Source organism: Lolium rigidum, chromosome 4, assembly GCF_022539505.1.
Source record: "Lolium rigidum isolate FL_2022 chromosome 4, APGP_CSIRO_Lrig_0.1, whole genome shotgun sequence".
In the NCBI taxonomy this organism is placed as follows: Eukaryota; Viridiplantae; Streptophyta; class Magnoliopsida; order Poales; family Poaceae; genus Lolium; species Lolium rigidum.
The window spans coordinates 8,545,454-8,569,245 of record NC_061511.1 but is presented as its reverse complement, the minus strand read 5'-3'; the positions used below and the strand labels follow the sequence as shown (position 1 = coordinate 8,569,245).

General features: G+C 43.6%; 2 protein-coding genes and 1 long non-coding RNA gene across 6 annotated transcripts; all 3 read right to left on the bottom strand.

Moving 5' to 3' along the window:
• Positions 1–3,342: 3,342 nt before the first annotated feature.
• On the bottom strand, positions 3,343–4,792 carry LOC124705741. The gene is made up of 2 exons (XR_007004148.1): positions 4,151–4,792; positions 3,343–3,571 (listed from the first exon to the last, which is right to left on the bottom strand). It is a non-coding gene; the product is annotated as an uncharacterized LOC124705741 (long non-coding RNA).
• A 246-nt stretch (positions 4,793–5,038) lies between these two features.
• On the bottom strand, positions 5,039–8,374 carry LOC124705740. Of its 4 annotated transcripts, none has more exons than XR_007004145.1 (7): positions 8,229–8,374; positions 7,984–8,154; positions 7,741–7,858; positions 7,445–7,643; positions 7,270–7,342; positions 6,439–6,534; positions 5,039–5,396 (listed from the first exon to the last, which is right to left on the bottom strand). XR_007004145.1 is itself a non-coding variant. In XM_047237445.1 (3 exons), exons 1-3 carry the CDS (start codon positions 8,329–8,331, stop codon positions 7,737–7,739), a joined length of 396 nt encoding a protein of 131 aa, XP_047093401.1. In that variant the 5' UTR covers positions 8,332–8,374; the 3' UTR covers positions 7,655–7,736. The 4 variants fall into 4 exon arrangements, 1 of the variants encoding a protein (XP_047093401.1); XR_007004146.1 differs by having other exon boundaries at positions 6,454–6,534; XR_007004147.1 differs by lacking the exons at positions 5,039–5,396; positions 6,439–6,534 and adding an exon at positions 6,739–6,819.
• Positions 8,375–15,638: 7,264 nt separating this feature from the next.
• Positions 15,639–16,376, bottom strand: LOC124649209. Its single transcript, XM_047188867.1, has one exon. It carries the CDS (start codon positions 16,298–16,300, stop codon positions 15,959–15,961), a length of 342 nt encoding a protein of 113 aa, XP_047044823.1. The 5' UTR covers positions 16,301–16,376; the 3' UTR covers positions 15,639–15,958.
• Positions 16,377–23,792: the final 7,416 nt, after the last annotated feature.

Genomic DNA, 23,792 nt, shown 5'->3' with positions numbered 1-23,792 from the left:
ATGAGTTAGAAGCTGTCCGGACTGCGTAACTTGTACGAAACGAAACCCTCGGCTTCACCTCCTATATAAAGGGGGAGTCGAGGGACGAAGAGATCATCGAATCATTGTCTGCAAACCCTAGTTTTCATAATCGTCGAGTACTTTTCGGCTGAAACCTTCGAGATCTACTTGCCCTCTACTTCTAACTAAAACCCTAGCCTACAATCCATAGGCATTGATAAGTTAATACCTTGTCACATAGTATGCACACTGTCACCTTCACACTATGTAGGAGGAATAGATCACATCAATACCATCATAGCAATAGTTAACTTCATAATCTACAAGAGATCATAATCATAGCATACGCCAAGTACTAACACGGATGCACACACTCGTCACCATTACACCGTGCAGGAGGAATAAAACTACTTTAATAACATTGCTAGAGTAGCACATAGATAAATTGTGATACAAAACACATTGCAATCATAAAGAGATATAAATAAGCACTTCACTACGCCATTCATAATAGTGAGTAAGTATTATGTGAAATATAGCCTAAGAGACCCACACGGTGCACACACACTGTCACCTTTACACACGTGGGACAAGGAGTCTCCGGAGATCACATAAGTAAAACTCACTTGACTAGCATAATGACATCTAGATTACAAGCATCGTCATATGAATCTCAATCATGTAAGGCAACTCATGAGATTATTGTATTGAAGTACATAGGAGAGAGATGAACCACATAGCTACCGGTACAGCCCCGAGCCTCGATGGAGAACTACTCCCTCCTCATGGGAGCAGCAGCGGTGATGAAGATGGCGGTGGAGATGGCAGCGGTGTCGATGGAGAAGCCTTCCGGGGGCACTTCCCCGCTCCGGCAGCGTGCCGGAACGAGAGACTCCTGTCCCCCGGATCTTGGCTTCGCGATGGCGGCGGCTGCGGAAGGTTTCGTGGGTTTCGTCCTTCGTCATAGGGTTTTCGCGACGGAGGCTTTAAATAGGCGGAAGGGCAGCCTCGGAGGGGCTCGGGGCCACCACACCATAGGGCGGCGCGGCCCCCCTCCGGCCGCGCCGGGGTGTGGTGTGGGGCCCCCAGGGCTTCCCTCTGGCGGCTCTCGGGTGTTCTGGATGGTTCCGGGAAAAATAGGAACCTGGGTCTTGATTTCGTCCGATTCAAAGAATATTTCCTTACTAGGATTTCTGAAACCAAAAACAGCAGAAAACAGGGACTGGCACTTCGGCATCTTGTTAATAGGTTAGTTCCAGAAAATGCACGAATATGACATAAAGTGTGCATAAAACATGTAGATAACATCAATAATGTGGCATGGAACATAAGAAATTATCGATACGTCGGAGACGTATCACTATGCTTAATGCTTCTCACTTTGGGCCCAAGTGCCATGATCTCAGGTCTGAACATGTAATTGATTCATGATGATAATTATTATTTTTGATCATACGTGCAAGTTGTATACGCATATCGTTATCCGAAACCCGAGACCCCAAAGTGAAAATAATTGGGATAATCGGAGGGGATGGCTATGATGTGAGGATCATGTGTGTTCACGGAGTGTTAATGCTTTGCTCCGGTACTATATTAAAAGGAGTACCTTAATTACCAGTAGTTTCCCTTGAGGTCCCGCTGCAACGGGCTGGTAGGATAAAAGATGTTATGCAAGTTTCTCATTGCGAGCACGCATGACTAAGTAGGAACACACGCCTATGGTTATATTATACTAGGATGCTTATATCATTATTACTTGCCATCCCTATGTCTTGCTATTATATGAACTATCTCATTCATGCAGCGTCCATTCATCCATCCGTGTGTTTACAGTATTTTAATCTTGTTGTCTACTGCAATCATCGCTACTGTTGTTTTGTTATTTCACTACTACCACTGCTATAAACTGTTACTACTGATAAATTGTTGCGAGCAAGTCTATTTCCAGGTGCAGGCGAATTGACAACTCATCTGTTAAAACTTATAAATATTATTTGGCTCCCCTTCTCTCGAATCAATAAATTTGGGTTTTACTTCCCTCGAAGACTGTTGTGATCCCCTATACTTGTGAGTCATCAGCCGACAACAGCATCGGCGGAGGGGCGACTCGCGACGGGAGGCTGTGGGGCGCGAGGGGAGGAGGAGTTCCGCCGCCGTCCGGGAGAGGGGCGGGAGAGGAGGGGGCGGGTTAGGGTATCCAGCCACGCAAGAGGATCTGAATGGCATTGGTATACAATTCAGAAAACTGAAACCCGGGAACAATGCCTATTGGAATTGGTTAGGTTTGAAGTACAGATAAGATGTGGTACTTGTATCTCACCCATACTTCACCATATGTGAAATTAACAAATTAACAAAAAAAAACTCCTGTACAAAAACTTCTTGTATTGTGGTTGTTGACAAGTTAGGAGTCTCTTTTGGAAACAAGTTGTGTTCAGCAGGGTTGCAAGCGGACATCCGCATAATTCCGCAAAATCATGGGCTAGTTTAAACCTTAAACTAACCATGGTACGGGTGCCGCTTTGCATCCCTAATGTACAGCCCGGATACTTCTTTTGCGTACAGTTACTATGGACGTTAACTGCTAGCCTAGGGAAGAAAATGTGAGCACACCATGGGTTAGAAGCAGAGGAATAGAGGTTAGGTCATCCACCTAGGATTAATAAACGATAATTGTACATCAACCTCGATATGGCTTGCGGCAAGGATTTGGTAGAAGTGGTTTGCACGAGTTGAAATATATATTAACGATTTTGCAATCATACCGAGGTTGCATAAAGATGATTCTTATTCAGCTAATTTGTGCTCGACAAAAATAACAACCTTCGTTCCAAAACATAACATGTCTTGGTAGTTTAATTTAAACTCCCAATACGTTTTATATTTTAAGAAACGTTGGTAGTATATTGTACAATAATGTTGCTAGTACACCTCCGAAACTACGGGATCACAACACACCATAACCAAATTCTCAAAAAAAAAAACACACACACACACACCATAACCGAATGTGTGGTCACAAACACTCTTGATCCTACCTAGGTCACTGGCCGGCCTGTTGTTTAAGCACATTGTAAAGCACTAGTGGTTGGGGCGCCCCATGGGGCGCCTCCTCACTGGAGTTGTGCGATCTAATCCCAGTCCAATAACAAATAATTCAACGCCCAAATCCCAATCCAATGACAAATAATTCAACGTCCAATACGGGTTCCCTTGGCTTGCCTCCTCCGTGGTCTTGCATCCACATCGGAACTCATTCTGGCATTTTTAACCACTACAGTTCACTTTACAGTTTCTAGGCAAGCAGACAACGCAACATCCCATGGAATTTAAAGTCCAAGGTATAAGAACTTTAGGCCACTTCCAAAATTATTAATAAACCAAAGTTACAATATTGTGTATAGTAACACATAGAAAAACTCCACATTTTAGGCAAACACAAATACAACTCAGTCTGCTGGTATCACACTAAATCGTGGCCAAGAGTAAATTGAGGTCCCAGCGGGAGTAAACAGTACCACCTTTTTAGCATGAACTTCTCATTGGCTATATTGAATTCAACATCTGCCACCTATACAAAAGAAACACAAAGGAAATTCAGGGCCACTGGGACAGATTTTGATAGCAAAATCCACAGAAAAAGAAGTGCGCGAACTGGACAAGAGCAGGTTTGTAACACCTGACTTATGAACCCAACATAAACAACACAAGTCGGTATCGATAATTTATAATCAAGGCGTGGGCTAAAATTGCTTTTGGAAATTCTGCAACTTGTCATATTTATAGGTAGGTATACAAACATACTAAGTTACTAACTGAAGAAACTGATATAAATAAAAGTAAGAGCTTGACAATAGCCATCTAGGTAATAACAATGGAAGCCCTCACCAAAGAAAAATAAGCCAAACAAACCTGACAGTTGTTATGGTAATATCGTAGAAGTGCTTAGACTAAGATCCTGAAAACTGACTTAGTCATCACAATAATGGATACATCACTGAGAGTAGTTTAACCATATAAATACAACATTTGAGAAACACACAAACCAATGCACAGATCCAATACTTTAAATAGCAATTAACAAGTTCATTAAATAAAAAATAACTATCCACCTAATAACAATGGAAGATACAATTGCCAAAAAGGTTACCTTGATAGCAAATGTTGGACATCTGGTGCTTGCTTAGAAAACATGCCCTTGTTGCCTCCCTTTTTAGTAGTGATACCGAATCCGATATAGCCGGAGAGATGGTATTCTCTTGATTCAGAGGAAAGAATGAGACAGGGATAATAGTGTTCCTCATACAGATCATTAGTCAACCGGTAGAAAGCCAGAGCAGATACGCTTCTTTTGTTGCAACTGGATGCAAAGTAGGTAATGGGAGACAGTCCACGTAACACATTCTGAGAACGATGCGACAATTTCAGGTGAGCAGACAATTGTTCTTCGCACTACCTCCATAATTACTAATAAAAATTTATCAGCACAAGACAATTTATAAAGTTGTTGAGATCATAAACATGTTAAATGAGGAACCTTGATAGTTCACTTAGATTTGTACTTAAAAATGAAGCAGCCCCTAATGTACATCATCAGGACATATCATTCATATTGAGCAAAATATATCAGCAGAACGCATTTTCTGAGCCATGGTTCAATCAGACTTTTTTGCGGACCTGCAACATACCATCAAGTTTTAGGATTTAAGCAAGGTATATAATTAGATATATTTTCAAACATCAAGCACTAATTTGCAATACTCCCAAAATGATATATTTAGGCATAGGTTGAAGGAAAATTTAATCTCCGGAATAGATGTAGCAGGGGAAGTGTGAGCATCATGAACAAGAAAGCACCAATAAATATATCATGGCCTGGACCATGTATTTTACCACCACGTCCCATACATATATTGGATGTGAGAGACGGATGGTAAGTGGTAACAACCCAGGCATGTGTTGTCCTGTTGTGAGTATTTGACGTGAAACCACAACAAAATACTCACTGAAAGAAATGAAGCAGCAGCAACGAGCACGAACGACAGCATTTAAGGCTACAATGAAAGACCGGAAAGTGCAAAGTGGACACGGCTGAGGCTGCAGTCTACAAATAGAGAATGAAAATGAAGGAAAATAGTACTTAAATAAGAAAAGAAAACCAAAAAATTACATTATAAAGGCAACCATATGGGAGCCATGCACCAAACAAATAACCTGATGTCTTGTGAGCTAGCTTGTAAAAACCAAAGAGAAGTGGGAGTTCAGAACCCGGTTCTTGGGAATCAGGCACTTTTGCTCAAATATATTCACAAATTCTATGATATCATTGATACTCGTGGGCCAACATCATGGTGTAACTAAGATCAGTAGGCAGTCCCCCATGCACTCCCTCCACCCTGAGTCAAGTGACATTTACATGGGGATTACTTTTCAGACAATCAAGAGAAAAGGGATCACGAATAATCTGACGAAATGGTCATGACGCAAACAGGTCCATATTCATGACAAAAAAGGTATGTTGGGAATTCAGTTTTTCACAAGAAACAAAAGATCTCTAGGGCCCCAATTTTGCTTTTTATATAGAAGATATCCTGCCTAAACTGCATTCTCTTTCCATTCTGGTGGTTCCTATGATATTATATAAATGCATAAGTATCAAATTACTGCGCATTATCCTCGTATTCTGTGTAGAGAAAGATTTCCTGTATATTTTTTTATTATACAATTTCCAATAGTTGTGCAATGCAACTTACTTATAATTTGTCAGGTTCTATCAAGTTCTATATTAATAAACTTCTCATGCTTTAGAATTCTTCCTTCTAAGACACACCAGAGTTGTAAAGCAATATTGTTGACCCCAGTTCAGCTCTTGTTGATTTTGAAACTATTTCCTTAAGACAGGAAAAACCAATATAAGTTACATACTGAAGTTGTAAAGCAATCATTCTAATTCCGCACTGGTTGATCTTGAAGCAATTTCCATTAGAAAGGAAAAAACAAAATTTTACACACAAAACATAGTGTTGTAAAATTTAAACGAGAGAAAATGTTCAGGTGCTAACACTTGCACACCGAAGCTACCGGCATTCAGGTACAAACTCTAGGCAAACTAAAGCTATCGACGTCGGGGTAGCCACCTCATTACAAAATAAGATACAAATCAATAGAAGATTTACTTGCCAACTAACCGATCTCCATGATCTCTCATGAAGGGCACAGTAAGGTTGCACCTCTCATGAGACCACCGAGAGAGCACATCTACATATTGGACATGCTTCATGAGGGATGAACTATCTACGATCTAGCAAAGGCATACCCAAGATGCGGTCAACAATATTACAAAAAATTGTAGCAGTAACATATGAGATACAGTAAAAAAACAGAACCCCGCTACTTGGAAAACAATCTACAGTAAGCATGATGGTAGGAGAGAAATACATCATAAGGGCAAACCATTTTATAGCTTATCTTGTCTCTTCCTCCAAACATCAATACTTTCCTTGATGGAAGTATTGGCTTTAGCATGCAATCGAGCTAGCAGAGCATAAGGAACATTGTTTCAGAAAAAGAAAACAGCATACCAAGTATACAGATCGTTACTACATAACCAAAAACATACGACAAACAAAGTAAGAACTGGGCAGAACAATTATGCTGTGCAAGTAGCATTGTAACAGAAATAAACTCTAGATATAATACGAAAATAGAGTAATGAGGTTTTGGCTTCATTTCTGCTTTTTCGATCTCTAGCAACAAGCATACTGCTATAGTCAACCACATTCTACTGTATGATGCAGAACTGAAGAAACTTCAGAAACCCTAAAATAAAACAAGGAAGAACCATAAGATATTTGACAGAAAATTAAATTTACGCTCATGCTTGTAATTCTCTGAAAATGTCTATGTGATTTGCTCTATAGCTTGTCGACGTGACGCCATGAAACTGGCTTAAAATTTTGAAAGATAAAGCTATGATTATTTCATGAAACATAAATAATGTATGCTGATACCATATCTCATGTCTGAGCACCTAGACATATTTGGTTCTTGAAGAGTGCCACTTTCATACAGTAATAAATGGTGGATTCATACATTACTATTTAAGTAAATCTAAATCCATTAAAAACAAAACGCTCCATTTGTTTCGCTATTCTTTAAGGTAGACCAACAGATATGCTATTCTTTTTTAACCCCTAAATCATCTACTAAATCTGGTAGAGAAAATAAGCGTGGGTTGCAAGAGCGAGAGATGATGATCTGTGACCATACCGAGCTTGCGCGAGCTCTCCACCCTCCTGATGATGGAGGCAAACCTGTCGAAATCTTCCGTTATCATGTCATCCTTCTCATTTGCGTCATGCACATACACGCAAAATAAATTAAAATCATACGCACCCAGACCTGAAACGGAACACTCCCAAAAAACACCAACAGATGGGCATACCACTAATGATGATTTACGTGACAAGGTACCCTGACCGGAGCACCGCCTGCTTTGCCAAACTCAGCAGCCGTTCGTCGCTGGCGGCCTTGCCAAGCCTTTGCACCACATTCATGTATGAGCCAATGTAAAAGCAGAAACAAAATACCATGTTCTAAAGCGATATGTGCAATCAGAAGCAAGCACATCCACCATTGGATATCTGATTTAGAAACAATTACGCATGAGAAAAATTATAAGTACACAAAAAAGTGCCAAGTTCAGAATCACACCCTTCGATCTAAAAGAAAAGTACTTACTTGATTCTTAAAATAAATCGGTTAGCATTAGGGGTGTCGCTCAGTTCGGGCCAGCCAACACGCAAATCAGCAAAAAGATGATGTCCTCGCTTATGTACATTTGTGTCACCAAATCCACCTGAAACAATAGCAAGAACAAATTGTAACGCTGTGATGGCTAGATCCCAATCCAATCAAGGCAAGAAGTTACCCAAAAGAATTGGGGAGAGATGACAAGGACGGGGAGAGGAAAAAGAGACAGACCCATGGTGATGTTTCTACTGCTGAACTTGTTTCCATGATTTTCTTCTTCCTCCCTGTGAGAGACCCACATCTGGAAGCAAAGGTAGTCCGGAGTGCACTCCGGTGTTGCTGATGCCGTTGACCCGTGTTGCCATCGCCGCTCTATGTGTCTTCTCCTATAGAACGGGTCATCTGCTGCCAAAAACGAGAAGCAAATCAGGGAAGATATGAAAAATCACACTGGGAAAAGGGGAGCGGAGGGCGACCTGAAGAGCTCCGGCAAGGCAATCGCCACCCTGATCCGCTTCCGCAATCTCGAGCTACCTCCTGCTTCAGACCAAGCGGACGACCAGCACGTCCTCCCGCCATCGCCTCGAGAAGGGCCAAGCAGAGCGCCGCCGCCCCTAGGACTTAATGGTGGCGAGCATAGCTCCGCCGAGAGGAGACAAGGGAGGCCGGTGGAGCAGCACCGGCGGCAAGGTTGCGTGTGAGGAGGCGGCGGCGTGGAGGTCGAAGGGGCAGCGAGGAGAGGGGAAGTGCGAGTGGAGACTGCGGCAGCACGCGAGTAATTGTGGTTAGGGTTTTCGCTCTTTTAGCTCCTCCAATCAGATGATGACACGTGGACCGGATGAAGCAACGCAGCGTCCAGCCTCTCAGCGCGAGGTGGGGATCGTGGATAGCCCCAGAGGCCTCCCTACCCGCACGCACTTGCTTGTTCTACATTTCATATACCTGTCATTTGGTAAGTTGCCATTGGCACCTCTAGCTTTTGGTCTCGGACTCTCGGTTCATATCTGGCTTCGGAGATTCCCAAGGGCCAGGGGTGGGTGGAATCACTTGGAAACGAAATAAAAAAAATCATCAAACACAACTGGAACATACTAATTACAAAATATGTTTTCTGTTAGTAAGAATATCCATCCTTGTCACTTGTTATTTGATGGCCATTTTTATTTCTCCACTATCTTGATGAGAAGATGACTATTTCAGAGAGTGAATGACAAAAAACTACCACAATTGTGCCAAACGTGACAAACACCACCTACCATTTGACGTATTTTTCACGTTTGACACAATTGTGGTAGTTTTTTGTCATTCACTCCATTTCAGAAGGCTGTGTTAATAGTTTCTTATCCTAGATATTATCAGGTGTCGTGTCACCGTTACTCTCATACAGGAGTAGCCTAGCTTAGCCTTCTACATGCCGATAAAATTATAATCATATCTGATAGAAAGAGAGAGGTGCGAGTGTGGGTGGCTTACCTGCTCCGGTTTCTTCAGTTCTAATATTTTGGCTTTCCAGATTCCAAAATCGGGCGAGCGATAGATGCGCGTCTGCATGGAGATTTTTGTGTGAAAATTGGTTAAAGCATGAACTAATTGCGTCTCTGTGGACGTTGAGTGCTAGCTACCCAGAAAATGGCTCAGCTCAGCTCTCTCTTTCTACTTCTAAGCCTTCTAGCGTAAGCTACTTCAGAGAGAGGAAACACGCACACACCGGTAACCATCACACTGATTAACAGGTGAAAGTGCCGTTTGAGATTATGTACGGCCACAGTGCACACTTGCATTAGATTAACTAACGAAAGCTGCAGGTCACTTTGTACTCTCATCCGATAAGCAGAGGATTTACTTACTAGTTGCACATAAACTAGTGGTTGAGTCAATTCACTGGTCGATATATTGGAGGCGGAGTGTGGGATTAAAGAAAGGGTAATGTACATCCACCTATCATTGTTCATCACGGCAGTTTTTCTCTTCACTGAACTCGTAATTTAGGTTTATTAGTTCATGTAATGCAGGACAGGAGTTCAATCCATCGAGACATCTACTCCACCCGACCGAAGAAAATGAGTTTGTGAAGGTTGGTAGAGTACAATCATTGTCGATAATGATCATGTCAAGCACTCAAGTTGATTGTTTCAGGAAAAAAAATGCTATCAGATCCAGAATCGGGTTTGCCTAATTGTTTTCATAAAACAATCACTTAGAGTATCTCCAAGAGATGATGTAGATATAAAATAACTACCGTTTACATCGCATTGGAGCAGAAAAATAGCTCCAGCAGTAGATGGAAAAAACGGCCCAAAATATTACATCGCGATGTATAATTTGCATCAGGTGATGTATCGCGCCGCCGAATGCGAGGGGATAGAAACCCGTGGTGAAGGCCAAGGCTGCCAGCTCTAAGAGGGCAGCGCCGACGGCGTCCGCGTCGATGCCGACCGCTCCCGCTCCCCCAAGAACGAAGACGAAGGTGGCCGGTGGGCGTGGAAAGAGCCCCTCCGACCCCGCCATTCACTACGTCAATCCTGCACCGGCCGCACCGCCGCCCCCCGCCGGGGAGGAGCTTGTGTTCTCGCACGCGTCGCCGGCCGGTCACAACGTGGTCAATGAAATGACAGAGAGGTATAAAATTTCAAAAAAATTGAAATCCAGCACAATGAAATGCAATGCAATGAGATAGAGATTGTTTACGATATTCTAGTGTCGACGATGAAACATTTTTGCACACAATGGATGTTGGAGTGGCCGGCAACATAGTTCAAGAAACACCATCACAAGAGTATGAAGTAGAGGAGAATGAAGATGGTGGCGCCGATGGGATGGACGTGGAGGATGAGGGGTTCTTGGATGAACCTCTAAATGGAAAATCCTCGAACTATGATGTCCCCATGAAGAAAAATTGATATGCACCGGTTGGAAGAGGATTGGGTGTGCATATATGACATTTCTTTCATAATATTCATCATAGTTCATCCATATATTTGCAAATAGCAAATATACATCACCTAGATGGTGATGTAAAATACATCTCCTGCTGGAGCACTTTCAGAGAAGGGGTGATGTATTTTACATCATCTGACCGTTTGTGTGCAAAACAGGTGATTTAAAAACAACAAAAAGAGCAAAAACATGTGATGTAAAATACATCATCTCTTAGAGATGCTCTTATGGCATCTTTACCTGCTCCCCCAAATCCAATTCCAAAGCTTCCCTCCTCTCTCTCCTCCCCGACTCCACCAACCCCCTCCCCCCCACACACACAGCTCCCAACATCCTGGGAGGCCCAAAATGGCCCTATAGCGAGGGGGCAGGCAGGAGGCGCTGGCGCAACTCGTGCCACGCTGGATTGGCCATGCCGCCCCTGGCAGCCATGCACCACAAGCCAGTCAGCATAATTTAACACGGTGCCCCACTTCGTCTCCCGTGGCAAGAACACCCACACGTTAGTGATGGTTTCCGACGTGTGACGAAGCGTCTCCCGACACTGGCGTAATGGCCGCCTCACCTACCCGCAACTTCTCGCATCTCAATAAAAGGGTAGTGACACTCGCCATTTTTCGCACACCTTCTCTCCACTCACATCTCGTGCAATCCTCCTCTCCGCTCTCCACCACCGTATCCCCCCCCCCCTCAACCGAGATGTCTCACAACCACGAAGCAAGCGGATAGCGGGGGCAGCGACGACGACATCATCAACCGCTCATGAAACCTATGTATCACGAAAGTGCATGTTCTCTATAGAGCTGGCATCCTCGTACCTGAATTGGTACCGGCTGAAATCAAAGAATTCATTTGTGATCTGAGAATAAACTTGTTTGGTCGCCACATAATTGGTATTGAAATTCAATTGAGAATTCCATGAATTTCATCCGTGGCTAACCATAATTCTTTTTTGTACGCTGTCATTTCTATGGATTTGCCAAAATAAATATCATCAGTTTTATTTCATTTCATTTCTGCTAAAATAAAAGAAATGATGGGTGCCAAACGAGATCGAAAGAAAATCATCAATTTCATTTTCTTTGTGCCAAATTAAAGGAAATGATGGGTGCCAAAGGGGCTCTAAAGAAAATCTTCAAACATAACCGTAATGTAGTGGTGCAAAAACATGTTTTCTTAGCAAGAATATCCATCCTTGTCACCTTTTACTTGATGGCGAGTTTTATTTCTCAAAGTTGTCACTCTCCACTATCTAGATGACCATTTCACAACGCTATGTTACAGTTAGATTTTCTTTTTGTAGATTTCATCAGGTCCCGTGTCACCGTTGCCCCTAATACAGGAGTAGCGTAGCTTAGCCTTCTAGATGTCCATTAGAAGATCACACAGTACTAGCAAAAGAGACGGGAGGTGCGTGGTTATCTGGTCTGCTTTCTTCAGTTCTGATTTTTCAATTTTTGGCGTTCCAGAAGGGGTCGAGCGATTAACGCGCTTGTGCCTGGAGATTTTTGTGTGAAAATCGGTTAAAGCATGGATTAATTGCGTCTCTGTGGACGTTGAGGGCTAGCTGCCCAGGAAATGGTTCAGCTCTCTCTTTCTACTCCTATCCTTCCAGTGTAAGCTATCTAGTATGAGTACTGAGAGTATTCTTCGGAGAGAGGAAACACGCACAGGCCGGTAACCATCACACTGATTAACATTAACAAGTGAAAGTGCCGTTTGAGATTAAGTACGGCCACACAGTGCTCAGTTGCATCAGATTAAGTAACGAAAGCTGCCGGGTAAGCGGAGGGTTTAGTCACAAGTGGCACGTAAAGTAGTGGGTCGAATCAGAGATTTTCAATTAATTGGTCGATCTATTAGAGGCAGAGAACGGCATGTGGGATTAAAGAAAGGATAATGCACGTCCTCACCTATCACGGCTGGTTGTTGGTCACGGGAAGGTTCATCAGCTTTTCTCCTTTTCTGGATTCGGAAAGGCAGTTCATGCAATTCGAGCTAGGAGTTCAGATCAGTTCATCCTGCAAGCACGATTTACTTACTAGTGGCACACAAACTAGTTGTGATTTTCCAGTTAACTAGTGGAGGCCGAGAAAGGTCGGTGGAATTAGACAGACGGTAAAATGTTGATGAATTCAAGGAGTTCAGTTCAGTTCATCTAGACACAATGTGTTTGTAGAGGTTGATAGAGTACAATCATTGTCGATAATGATCCTGTCAAGCTAAATGTTTGTTCTCAGATCTAGAATCGGGTGAGGCTAATGATAGTTTCACAAGACTTGAGATCCAGAATCAATCGAAGGACCCAAACAAAATCGACACGTAAGGTATAACAAACGTTGCTCCTTTTTCTTGTAAAGAAGGACAAATCAAGATGTTGAGATCTAGATTTATTAGACGTTCAGATCTAATACAGCAGGAGTTATTACAAATTTGGCAGATCTGATAACATGTACTAATCCCAGATCCCAAATGCTCTAACACAACACAAGGGGAATTACATCAGCGCTTGTTCTAATCACGAAAAGCAACTAAATGCAGATCGGTGAGCTTCGCGGCGGGAGACGGAGACGAATGGATCCCAAAAACCAGACCCCTCCGCTCCTCCCTTCAAACCCTTCCTCCATTTACTAAAACTTCAAGGGCAACGATCCCCAACAACAACCACTACGGGGAGACGATTCCCAGATCAAAGAGGAAATACATCATCTTTTGGAGATGCTCTTAGGGCATCTTCACCAGCTCCCCCAAATCCTATTCCAAAGCTTCCCTCCTTCCTCCTCCCCCCCCCCCACCCCCACCCCCCACACACACACACACACCTCCCGACATCCTAGGAGGTCCAAAACGGTCCTATAGCGAAAGGGCAGGTACGAGGCGCTGGCGTAACTCGTGCCACGTTGGATCGACCATGCCGCCCCCGGCCGCTACACACCATAAGCCGGTCAGCATGATTTAATACGGCGCCCCACTTCGTCTCCCGTGGCGAGAACACCCACACATTAGCTATGGTTTCTGACGTTTGACGAAGAGTCTCCCAACACTGGCGCAATGGCCGCCTCACCTATCCACAACTTCTCGCATCTCAATAAAAGGGTAGTGACACTCGCCATTTTTTTGCACACGACATCATCAACCACGCGCGAAACCTATGTATCATGAAAGTGCATGTTCTCTATGGAGCTGGCATCCTCGTACCTGAATTGGTACCGGCTGAAATCAAAGAATTTATTTGTGATCTGAGAATAAACTTTTTTGGTTGCCACAGAATTGGTATTGGAATTCAATTGAGAATTCCATGAATTTCATCCGTGGCTAACCATAATTCTTTTTGGTACGCTGTCATTTCTTTGGATTTGCCAAAATAAATATCATCAGTTTTATTTCATTTCATTTCTGCTAAAATAAATGAAATGATGGGTGCCAAACGAGATCGAAAGAAAATCATCAATTTCATTTTATTTCTGCCAAGTTGAAGGAAATGATGGGTGCCAAAAGGGCTCTAAAGAAATTCTTCAAACATAACCGTAATGTAGTAGTGCAAAAACATGTTCTTAGCAAGAATATCCATCCTTGTCACCTTTTACTTGATGGTGAGTTTTTTTTTTTTTTTGGGAATCTTGATGGCGAGTTTTTTTTTTCAAAGTTGGCGCTCTCCGGTATCTAGATGACCATTTCACAACGCTATGTTACTGTTAAAGTTTCTTTTAGTAGATTTCATCGGATCCCATGTCACCGTTGCGCTAATACAGGAGGAGCGTAGCTTAGCCTTCTAGATGTCCATAAGAAAATTACACAGTATAGTAGCAAAGGGACGGGAGATGCGTGGTTAGCTGCTCTAGTTTCTTCAGTTCTAATTTTTCATTTTCTTTGGCCTTCCAGAAGGGGTGGAGCGATTAAGGCGCCTGTGCCTGCAGATTCTTGTGTGAAAATCGGTTAAAGCATGAATTAATTGCGTCTCTGTGGATGTTGAGTGCTAGCTGCCCAGGAAATTGTTCATCTCTCTCTTTCTACTCCTAGCCTTTCTGTTTAAGCTATCTAGTATGAGTACTGAGAGTATTCTTCGGAGAGAGGAAACACGCACACGCCCGTAACCATCACACTGATTAACAAGTGAAAGTGCCGTTTGAGATTAAGTACGGCCACACAGTACGTGCTCAGTTTCATCAGATTAAGTAACGAAAGCTGCCGGGTAAGCGGAGGGTTTAGTCACAAGTGGCACGTAAAGTAGTGAGTCGAATCAGAGATTTTCAATTAATTGGTCGATCTATCGGAGGCAGAGAACGGCCTGTGGGATTAAAGAAAGGATAATGCACGTTCTCACCGAGTATGATGGCTGGTTGTTGGTCACGGGAAGGTTCATCAGTTTTTCTCTTTTCTGGATTCGGAAAGGCTTATCAGGAGTTCAGTTCAGTTCATCCTGCAAGCATGACTTGCTTACTAGTTGCACATAAACTACTTGTGATTTTTCATTTCACTTGTTGATTTAGTGGACGGTGAGAAAGGTTGATGGAATTAAATAAACGGTATTGTAAGAAGGATCGTCAGTTCTTACTGTTGAACTCAAAGGTTCATGACTTCATGAAATCATGCTAGGTGAAGGAGTTGCGTCCATCGAGACATTAGTCTACCCCAACCCAACCGAACAGAATCAGTGTCTAGAGGTTGGTAGAGTACAATCATTGTCGATAATGATCTTGTCAAGCTAAATGTTTGCTCTCAGATCTAGAATCGGGTGAGGCTAGTAATAGTTTCACAAGACTGAGATCCAGAAACAACCCAAACAAAATCGACACTTAAGTAGAACAAACGAGATTCCTCTGTTATTGTAACAAAGGACAAATCAACACACGGGTTTGGGCGCAAAGATGTTCAGATCGAGATTTAGTAGACGTTCAGATCTTATCTTACAACATACAAATCCGGCAGATCTGACAACAAGTAGTAATCCCAGATCCCAAATGCTCTAACATCACACAAGGGGGAATCACATCAGCGCTTCTAATCACGCAAAGCAAACTAAATGCAGATCGGGGAGCTTCACGGTGGGAGACGGAGACGAAGGGATCCCTAAAACCAGACCCCTCCGCTCCTCTCATCTACCCCCTCCTCCATTTACTAAAACTTCAAGGGCCATCGATCCCCCAACAAAAACAACTACGGGGAGACGACTCCCAGATCCAAAGAGGAAACACAACAGCTTTGTACAAACATGCGCACGGGCAATCTGCGTTGTCGGCGAGTTGGTTGGGCCGGCGGCGGAGGCGGCCTAGGAGGAGCGGGCGAGGCGGGAGGCGATGGCGGAGTGGTACATGGCGTCGTGGAAGCTCTCGGTCTCCACCATGCGAGCCCGCAGCTGGCGGGCCTTCTCCTCCGTCAGCCCGCCCACGAAGGTCCTCGCGGAGGCCGCCTTCTCCTCCTCGACGACCATCGCCGTGGCCGGCTCGATGTAGTCGGCCTTGCCGGACCAGCCGACCAGCGGCGCCCACCACTTGCCGCCCTCGGGCTGGCCCGCGCGGACGCGGCCGGCGGAGGCGGCGCCGGGACGGACCGACGACGAGGGGCGCGCGGCGGCGAAGGAGACGGCGGAGGCGGTCGGTGCCATGGCCATTGCTGCTTGCTCGGCGCGGTACGTGACGCTTTCCTTCGCTCGTAGGCTTCTGCTAGAAGTTGTTGGCTGGTGACGAGGATGCAAGATGGAGCTTGTGGCTATGGTGGCCGGGGTGGTGGGGAATTTATAACGGGACGGTGCGGGGGTAGTGGATAAGGACGCCGCGTGGACACGTGGAGGGTGGATCCGGTGGGTTTCCGTTACTGCGGCGGAGTGACCGTTGCTTTTACCGCCGTGAGGGCGACGGTGGCCGGGGAAACCGGTGATGATGGTGGCGGCACACCGGAAAAGCACACCGGATGGATGGGCATATGCTTGATTGATTCCCAAAGGATCAGGAGCTTGGGACCCGTGAGATGAGACGAGGGCGACGGTGATGTTTGGATCTGGATGTGGTCGGCGTTCTAGAAGTGGATCTTTGCTGCAGCAATGCAGGGTGGAGTACCTGCTAGTTTCTCTTCACAAAAATGTCCCAAAAATGCAGGGGTGGGCACACCAGGCAATAGTCGGACTCAAGTGGTGTTTGGACATGCGATTGATGGAGGTTAAGTGTCATGGAGGTTAAGTGTCCAACGCGCTTGAAATTCCTTTGAGGATGCTTTGGGCGATAAGTTTGGAGATGCTCCTAGGGTTGTGCCAAGTTTTTCTTGGGTGTCGCATCAAGGGCTTGGACGGGGTCGCGTCGGTGCTCTTGCTTCTCCCTCATCTTGGCAGCGCTCTAATTGGCAGCCTTGTGAAGCAGATGGCTAGCTTGGTCCTATAGTCGTTCTTCAAATCCAACGAGACTAGTTTCTCGGTGTATGGTGGCATTGACGGCTGGGGCGCGATAAATGCTCGGGAACAAGGACCTCGCTCTAAAGGTGGCGAATCTAGGTAGGCAACATGGACTTGTCTCCCGAAGGACATGCCACATTGACATATGGCTAGTTGCCTGAAGTGTGCCTATTCAAAAACTGGCTTCTTTGGATTTGGCGATGGTGGGGGCTCAACGTCTATTCTAATGTGCGTCATGGGCTCATGGCAGAATCAAGATAAAAGTGGGACATCTATTTTTAGATGGAGTGTGTCTGTTGTATTTGTTTTTGACAAGTTTGACCACAAGAAAAAAAAAAACTAATCCCTTGGCTATCCTCTTTGTGAAACTATTTCGAAAACTGGCCCCTAGGTTTGGCCGCATCAAGAACATCGCCGAATTTGTGTCGGTCGGCTCCAAAAATTTGTTAGCAAGAAACAACCTTGGTTCGGCTCCATGTGGTTTGGCACAATGGCGTTGGCCCTGCTTTCGGCGCGAGGAGGCTTGGCTCCAACCTGCACAACTTTAGCGACATTCCTCCTTCTCCTCGAAATAGGCATTAGCTCCGTTTTATAAATAAAGCCACACGGCCGAACCGATACAAAGTGATGAGGTGAACCATTAGAAAAAGAAAAGCAACCATAGGGTGAGATTCTGAAATAGTTTTACAAGGGATAAGATAAAGGATTACCTTCGCCAAAGAGTTAGATTGTCAAAAATAAGTATTTTTTTTGTATGTTACTTAAGTTTCATTGAGAAATACGTGGTTGTTTATATTTACCTCAAAAAAAAACGTGGATGCTTAAAAAATGAGTGATACTCGCATTATCTATTCTATATACTCTCCGATTCATATTATTTGCCACTGGTATAGATGTACCTAAAATTAAAATATATCTAGATATATACATCCATGGGCGGACCCAAGTACAGCTCAGTGGGGACATGCACCCCCACTCAATCTTTTGAATTTGTTTAATGTTTGTTCATATTTCACTGAAATTTCTTCTGATTTTTGCAAATTTATACAAGAAATGCCCCCACTCACTAGATTTGCCCCCAGAATTTATTTTTCTGGGTCCGCTACGAAATGCACGATTCTACTGATTCGCGAGTGGTGATCTAAACAAATTGTCCGTACTGAACCAAACGCAAGAGACACGAAGGAGCATACAATACGTCGCTACTTGCTCGCACGGTCGCACCACTAGGCCATTGGGCAATCCATGATTTCTAACGAGACGACCCACGACTCCGTCGTGGAAGCTTTTGTAGTAACTTGAATAATTTTCTCTAAGCATTGATTACAATACATATGTATACCACATATTTAAAACACATGTTTATATATTGTACTTCTTACGATTTCCGTGTTATACATTTTCGTGGTAAGTAGCCTTTGACCCCTACTTTGAGCCTGATCACTCACTCCTTATCACTGCCCTTGGAAAATCCGAAGGGCTACCAAGAGGGAGCTACGTAGAAGTTTCCAGTAGAGAGTAGAACTTGCAGGCAGCTCCATGTACGTCCTCGTCACCCCGTGCTAGCTAGATGCCCCTTTGTATTTCTCATAATTGTCACTTTCGGCCTGATAGCAGCCCCTTCACACAGCTCTCGAATTAATTTCTTACAAATAGATGTATGCCTGTCATGAGAGCAGCATTTGTCGCAAATACAGGAGCGTCCAAGCTCTCTAGATGTTTCCAAGAAAACAGTGTTTGCTCAAGGAAGTAGATGGAAATGCACGTGTGCCGTTATTTGTTCCTATTCCTTACAGTGGTTTTGGGACTTGTAGAGAAGGTGAATGAGAATCACTAGGACGTGCATACGCGCTTGAGGATCTAGCAAGATAGTATGGAGTATGGACAACGGTTAACAAGAGGGAGATGGAATGAAGGTTGTGCTACTGAAGAATGTGTTTTGGTACACAATCTAGGATGTGAAATGTTGATAATATTGGTAGCATCTTAATTTCAAGTCTAACCGCGGAGAAAGTTGCACATAGTGGCCACTTCTCGGTGTAAATGGCATCCATTGCTAAATTGTGCTTCATTAATAGCTAAATGTTAAAAACCTTTTTTTCTCATTAATTTTTTATCTATATTTTGAAGCGGGGAAGTGACTTTTCTGAGTTATGGCTTCAAAAGGCTTGAAATAAAGAGTTTGACATACTGATTTTCTTTGTTTCTTAGACGTTGTCTTATTCAAACACGTTTCCGAGCTATGACAAGTCTTATTTTCTTTGTTTCTTAGACATTGTCCATATTCAAACACTTAGTAGAATGTCATAGAAAACCGAAGAAAAACTCATTTTCTTTATATTTGTAGGCAACTTCTATATTATCATTCTTTATGAATGGTTTAGCTTCAGTCCCAACCTATTTGTGACCTTATATTCATCTTGAACTATATCAACTTCCAATACTTGTCAGAAACTATTGGGGCTGCCAAAGAGATGGAAAAGTTTGAAGTAAACTTAACCTTTCCTCCTCGAAAGAGGCCTTTCCGCCGCTTTAGAAATAAAGCCACACGTCAAACCGATACAAGTGGAGGGAAGATCCTCATACAAGCATGTAAACAAGAAAAACGACATTCGAGATGGTGACGACCCACCAACTTGAAGTTGAAACATGAAAGCATGAAACACCACATCTAACGCGAGGCAACCTAGACTACAAATCAAAGAAGTTAAAGACCATGATGATGAATCCAACGTGCTGCACCCGGATGGAACCTGAGCTCCATGACAAACACCCAAGAGAGTAAGACTGTGACGCGCCGCCACTAGGCCTGCACCTAGGCTAGGGCTTTCACCTAGAACCCAACTATGCCTACACCTGGGATGGAGCTTTCACCTAGAACCTAGTCACAGTGAGGATACAAAAAGCAATGCCCCATGGTGAACGTGGATTCGTTGTGCATACCCCATGGTGGATAGCAGAGAGACAACATATTTTGAGGAGTCCATGGAACGAGAGAAACGACACACCATCGAGCCGGTGGATCATAGGAGGTAGGCTAACCGACCCGCACTTTGTGCTCTTAGGTGCAGGCGCACCCTATATACTCCAAAAAATGTAGTAATTTTAAATAAAGTGCAAAAAATTAAAATCCTTTTGGGAATCAAAGATAATTCAGTATTGTTCTCGTATAAAATTGTTTGGCCAAGAAATGATTCACATTGACTTCAGGCAAAAAAAAAAAAATCTATGACGAATATAGCGTGAATAGTACTTTAATATAGGATCTTCAAGTCTGTTTTTCTTTCACCCAGGAAACAAGAGAAGTTATTCCATGATGAATCTTTCGTATACGAGTACAATACATGATCATATTTGATTTCCAAAAAGATTTGAATTTTTTTGATCTTTTTCTGAATTACAAAATTTTGTTTAATATAGGGTGCGCTTGTTTCCAGGTTCACCAACATATTTTCGGTAGGCTAACACCATATCCAAGGCAGATGGTTCGGATCCAAGTAGTAGGAGGGTGACGGAGATACACACCAGATCGAAGCTTGATGGCTTGGATCCATGACGCACCCGACACGCTGCACAGCTGCGCCGCATCCTATTGGAGGATTTGGTCTCCACCACCGAATTAACAAAGGATGTCTCAACCTTATCTAAAGTAGATATAACTTATAAGTTCACGCTGAAGGGGCAAAATAATGTACTTCCTCCATTTCAAGGAATAAGGCGCCCTCGTTTTACGAGCTTTTTGTTTGATCAAGAATTACTTCAAATAGATAAAAAAATATTTGTATAAAATTAGTATCATTAAAAAATGCTTTTCAATACGAATCCAACGATAATATATACATATAATATAATCAAGATTTTGTTGCTCAATTTTTATGGTCAAAGTTCGTCTTGGAATACGCGTGCGCCTTATTCCTTGAAACGGAGGTAGTATACTGTACGTTTTCTTTCGGATAATGGCAAAGGCGTGTACACTTGTTTTTGAGCAAGCAAAAGCGTGTACATGATCACATGGCGCCATGCATGCCGGTGCCTTTATTGGATTCGATCTACTCGTAGATTGGGTCCACGGGGTGGTGACTCGGATGTGAGTCTGCCTGGCCGACGAACGGGTCGGGGCTTATCGTGGCCACGAGTCCATGACCCGGATCGAGCTTGGGCCTGGTCCCAGTTCGAATAAACAACGGGAGAAGATCAGAAGAGAAGACAGGACCTCGTCGGTGTGGTGTGGTGGTTGCCAAAGGAAAATGCTGGACTTGGTACGGACTGAAAACATGGTCCAGCCGCGTCGACATGTTTGCCGGCTCACGCGCCGACACGCTTGCGGCTTTCTCACGGGCACGCACCATCGCGCAGGCGCAGGCAGCCAGGCACCCGTGCCATGCCGTCCTCTGCTCATTGTCAAGAGTGTGCATCTCTCAGCTGCATCCTGCACGCCTTCTCGTCTTGGTTTTACCTTTGATTTGATCCTTGCAAGTCACTGTCTGTGTGTGACTGCATCGTTTATCGCATTTGGGTGTGTTTGGTTGACACAGCTACTCACTGAATAAGAGGGATATCTGATGACTTGCCACATTTTTCATCAAAAGCCAGTGACACAAGGTGTGACAAATAATCAAATTGCAAAGAAAAAGGGTGACAAATTGACAAATCCGCCCTGAATAAGATGATCGCCATATATTTGCAACAAGATCTAACTGATTAGGCCAGTCATAGTGCTAGTATCTTAGCTAGTATCATGCACATTAGTCGCACAAAATACTGATTGACAGCTAATTAAGGAGGAGAGAGGAGATTAGAGTACGTAACATAGGTGGATACCGTATCATAGCGCATATCACGAGAAAAGCTAATGCCAAACAAATCTTGTGCACAAATTTACATTGAGATTCTAAATAGCAATAAATATAGTATGACTATGATACTACTTAATCGGAAATGCTCCACACACGACAAACTCAGTACGACGAAATTACGATGGCCATTTTCCTTTTTTTTCTTCACTGCAACCAAATGCAGCTGGGCGAGCAGAATTCATCTCCTCCACTTCCGACAATCTCAGCCAACGCTAAACCCCGGCCGTCTCCCTCGCCTCACCCAGCTTCTTGTGGCGACCATGGAGCTGCGGCCTCCTTCGATCTGTTCTAGCTACTTGTCCCTGAGCTAGACGCTCGTGCGGTAGGTCGTTCCAGGCTGATCCTGCGCCGACCACCGGCTATGTTACATGGTACGGGGATACGGATACGGGGATACGAATACGGCGATACGGTGAAACGGCATTTTCTGAAAATAGACTTACGGGGATACGGCTACTATATGCATAATTTCATTAGAAATCAGGATCAGTAACCAATATTATAGAGTATGAGAAAAATAATGTTAATTAAATAGCCTAATCTTTTTCCATTCGTGGTGATCTGAAGGAGATAGCTGCCTTTTCTAGTTCCAACTCGTTGTATGTACAGCAGCATGAGGCCTTGATGTGGGCTGTGGCTTCAGTGGTACATGCAACAGGTCAGGCACGTATCCCACACGTTTTTTGGTGTATCCCCGTTTTGGTGCAGTATCCTGCACCGATACGGCACTTATGGGACATATCCCTGCAACATAGACCACCGGCAGAAACTCGTCGCCGGCTTGCTTTCGCCCCGGCGTGCCACTCTCTGCTGCCCTTCCGTGCGCTTGCAGCTGTGTCCCGACGTTGCCGGCGTCTAAACGCATACGGAATGGAGTCAGTTTCCGTGCTATCGTACAAGAATCGTACGGAAAAGATCGTACGTATAGCACCGCTCCAACTTAATGATACTATCCACTATAGAGATATTATCATACATACATATCATATGTATGATATTACTACATGATACTTACCACTATGGCTAGCCATGGACTACTCACCCCAAGACATTTTGATGACATGACATGATAATAAATAAATAAAAGAGTGGGTGGTGACAATATGACTTTACAATCTAATAAATATAACATGCATGATACCACATATAAATAACTACTACTACCTCCATACCGGATTAATGGGCAATTACGCATTTCGAGAAACAAATTTAACTATAAATTTGGTCAACAAAATATAAGATATATGCCATAAAAATTATACCGTTGGATTCGTATTCAAAAAATGTTTTCAATAATATAATTTTTGTGATATATATCTTATATTTTATTGACCAAATTAGTAGTCAAACTTGTTTCTCGAAGTGCGTAATTGCCCATTAATCCGGTATGGAGGTAGTACCTCTGTCCATCTTTTAATGTCAAAATTTTGTCTAAATTCAAATGTATCTAGACACACTTTAGTGCATAGATACATCTAAATTTAAATGAACCATCGGACATCTATTAACGGACGAAGGCAGTATTTACTATGAAGGTAGTAACATATGATAGTAATATACACCATATTACTACTCTATGTTACTCTCCATTATTTCCTCCCTCTCATCGTTTCATTTGTCTGAAACTGTCCGAAAGTAGTGTCCACACCTGTCAAACCAATCTCATATAGTCATATGTGAGATTGGAAGACGTCCGAACGCCGCGTGCGGCGCACAGCCTCAACATGACCGAGATCAATCAGCTAAAACTATGGAGAAAATACATCATCGGAGGTACCTATCTTTGGAGCTACTATTATGGCATCCACCTATTAGTAAAGCACAGGAGCTGAGTTCGGTGCTCCTAGGAACGATTACTGATG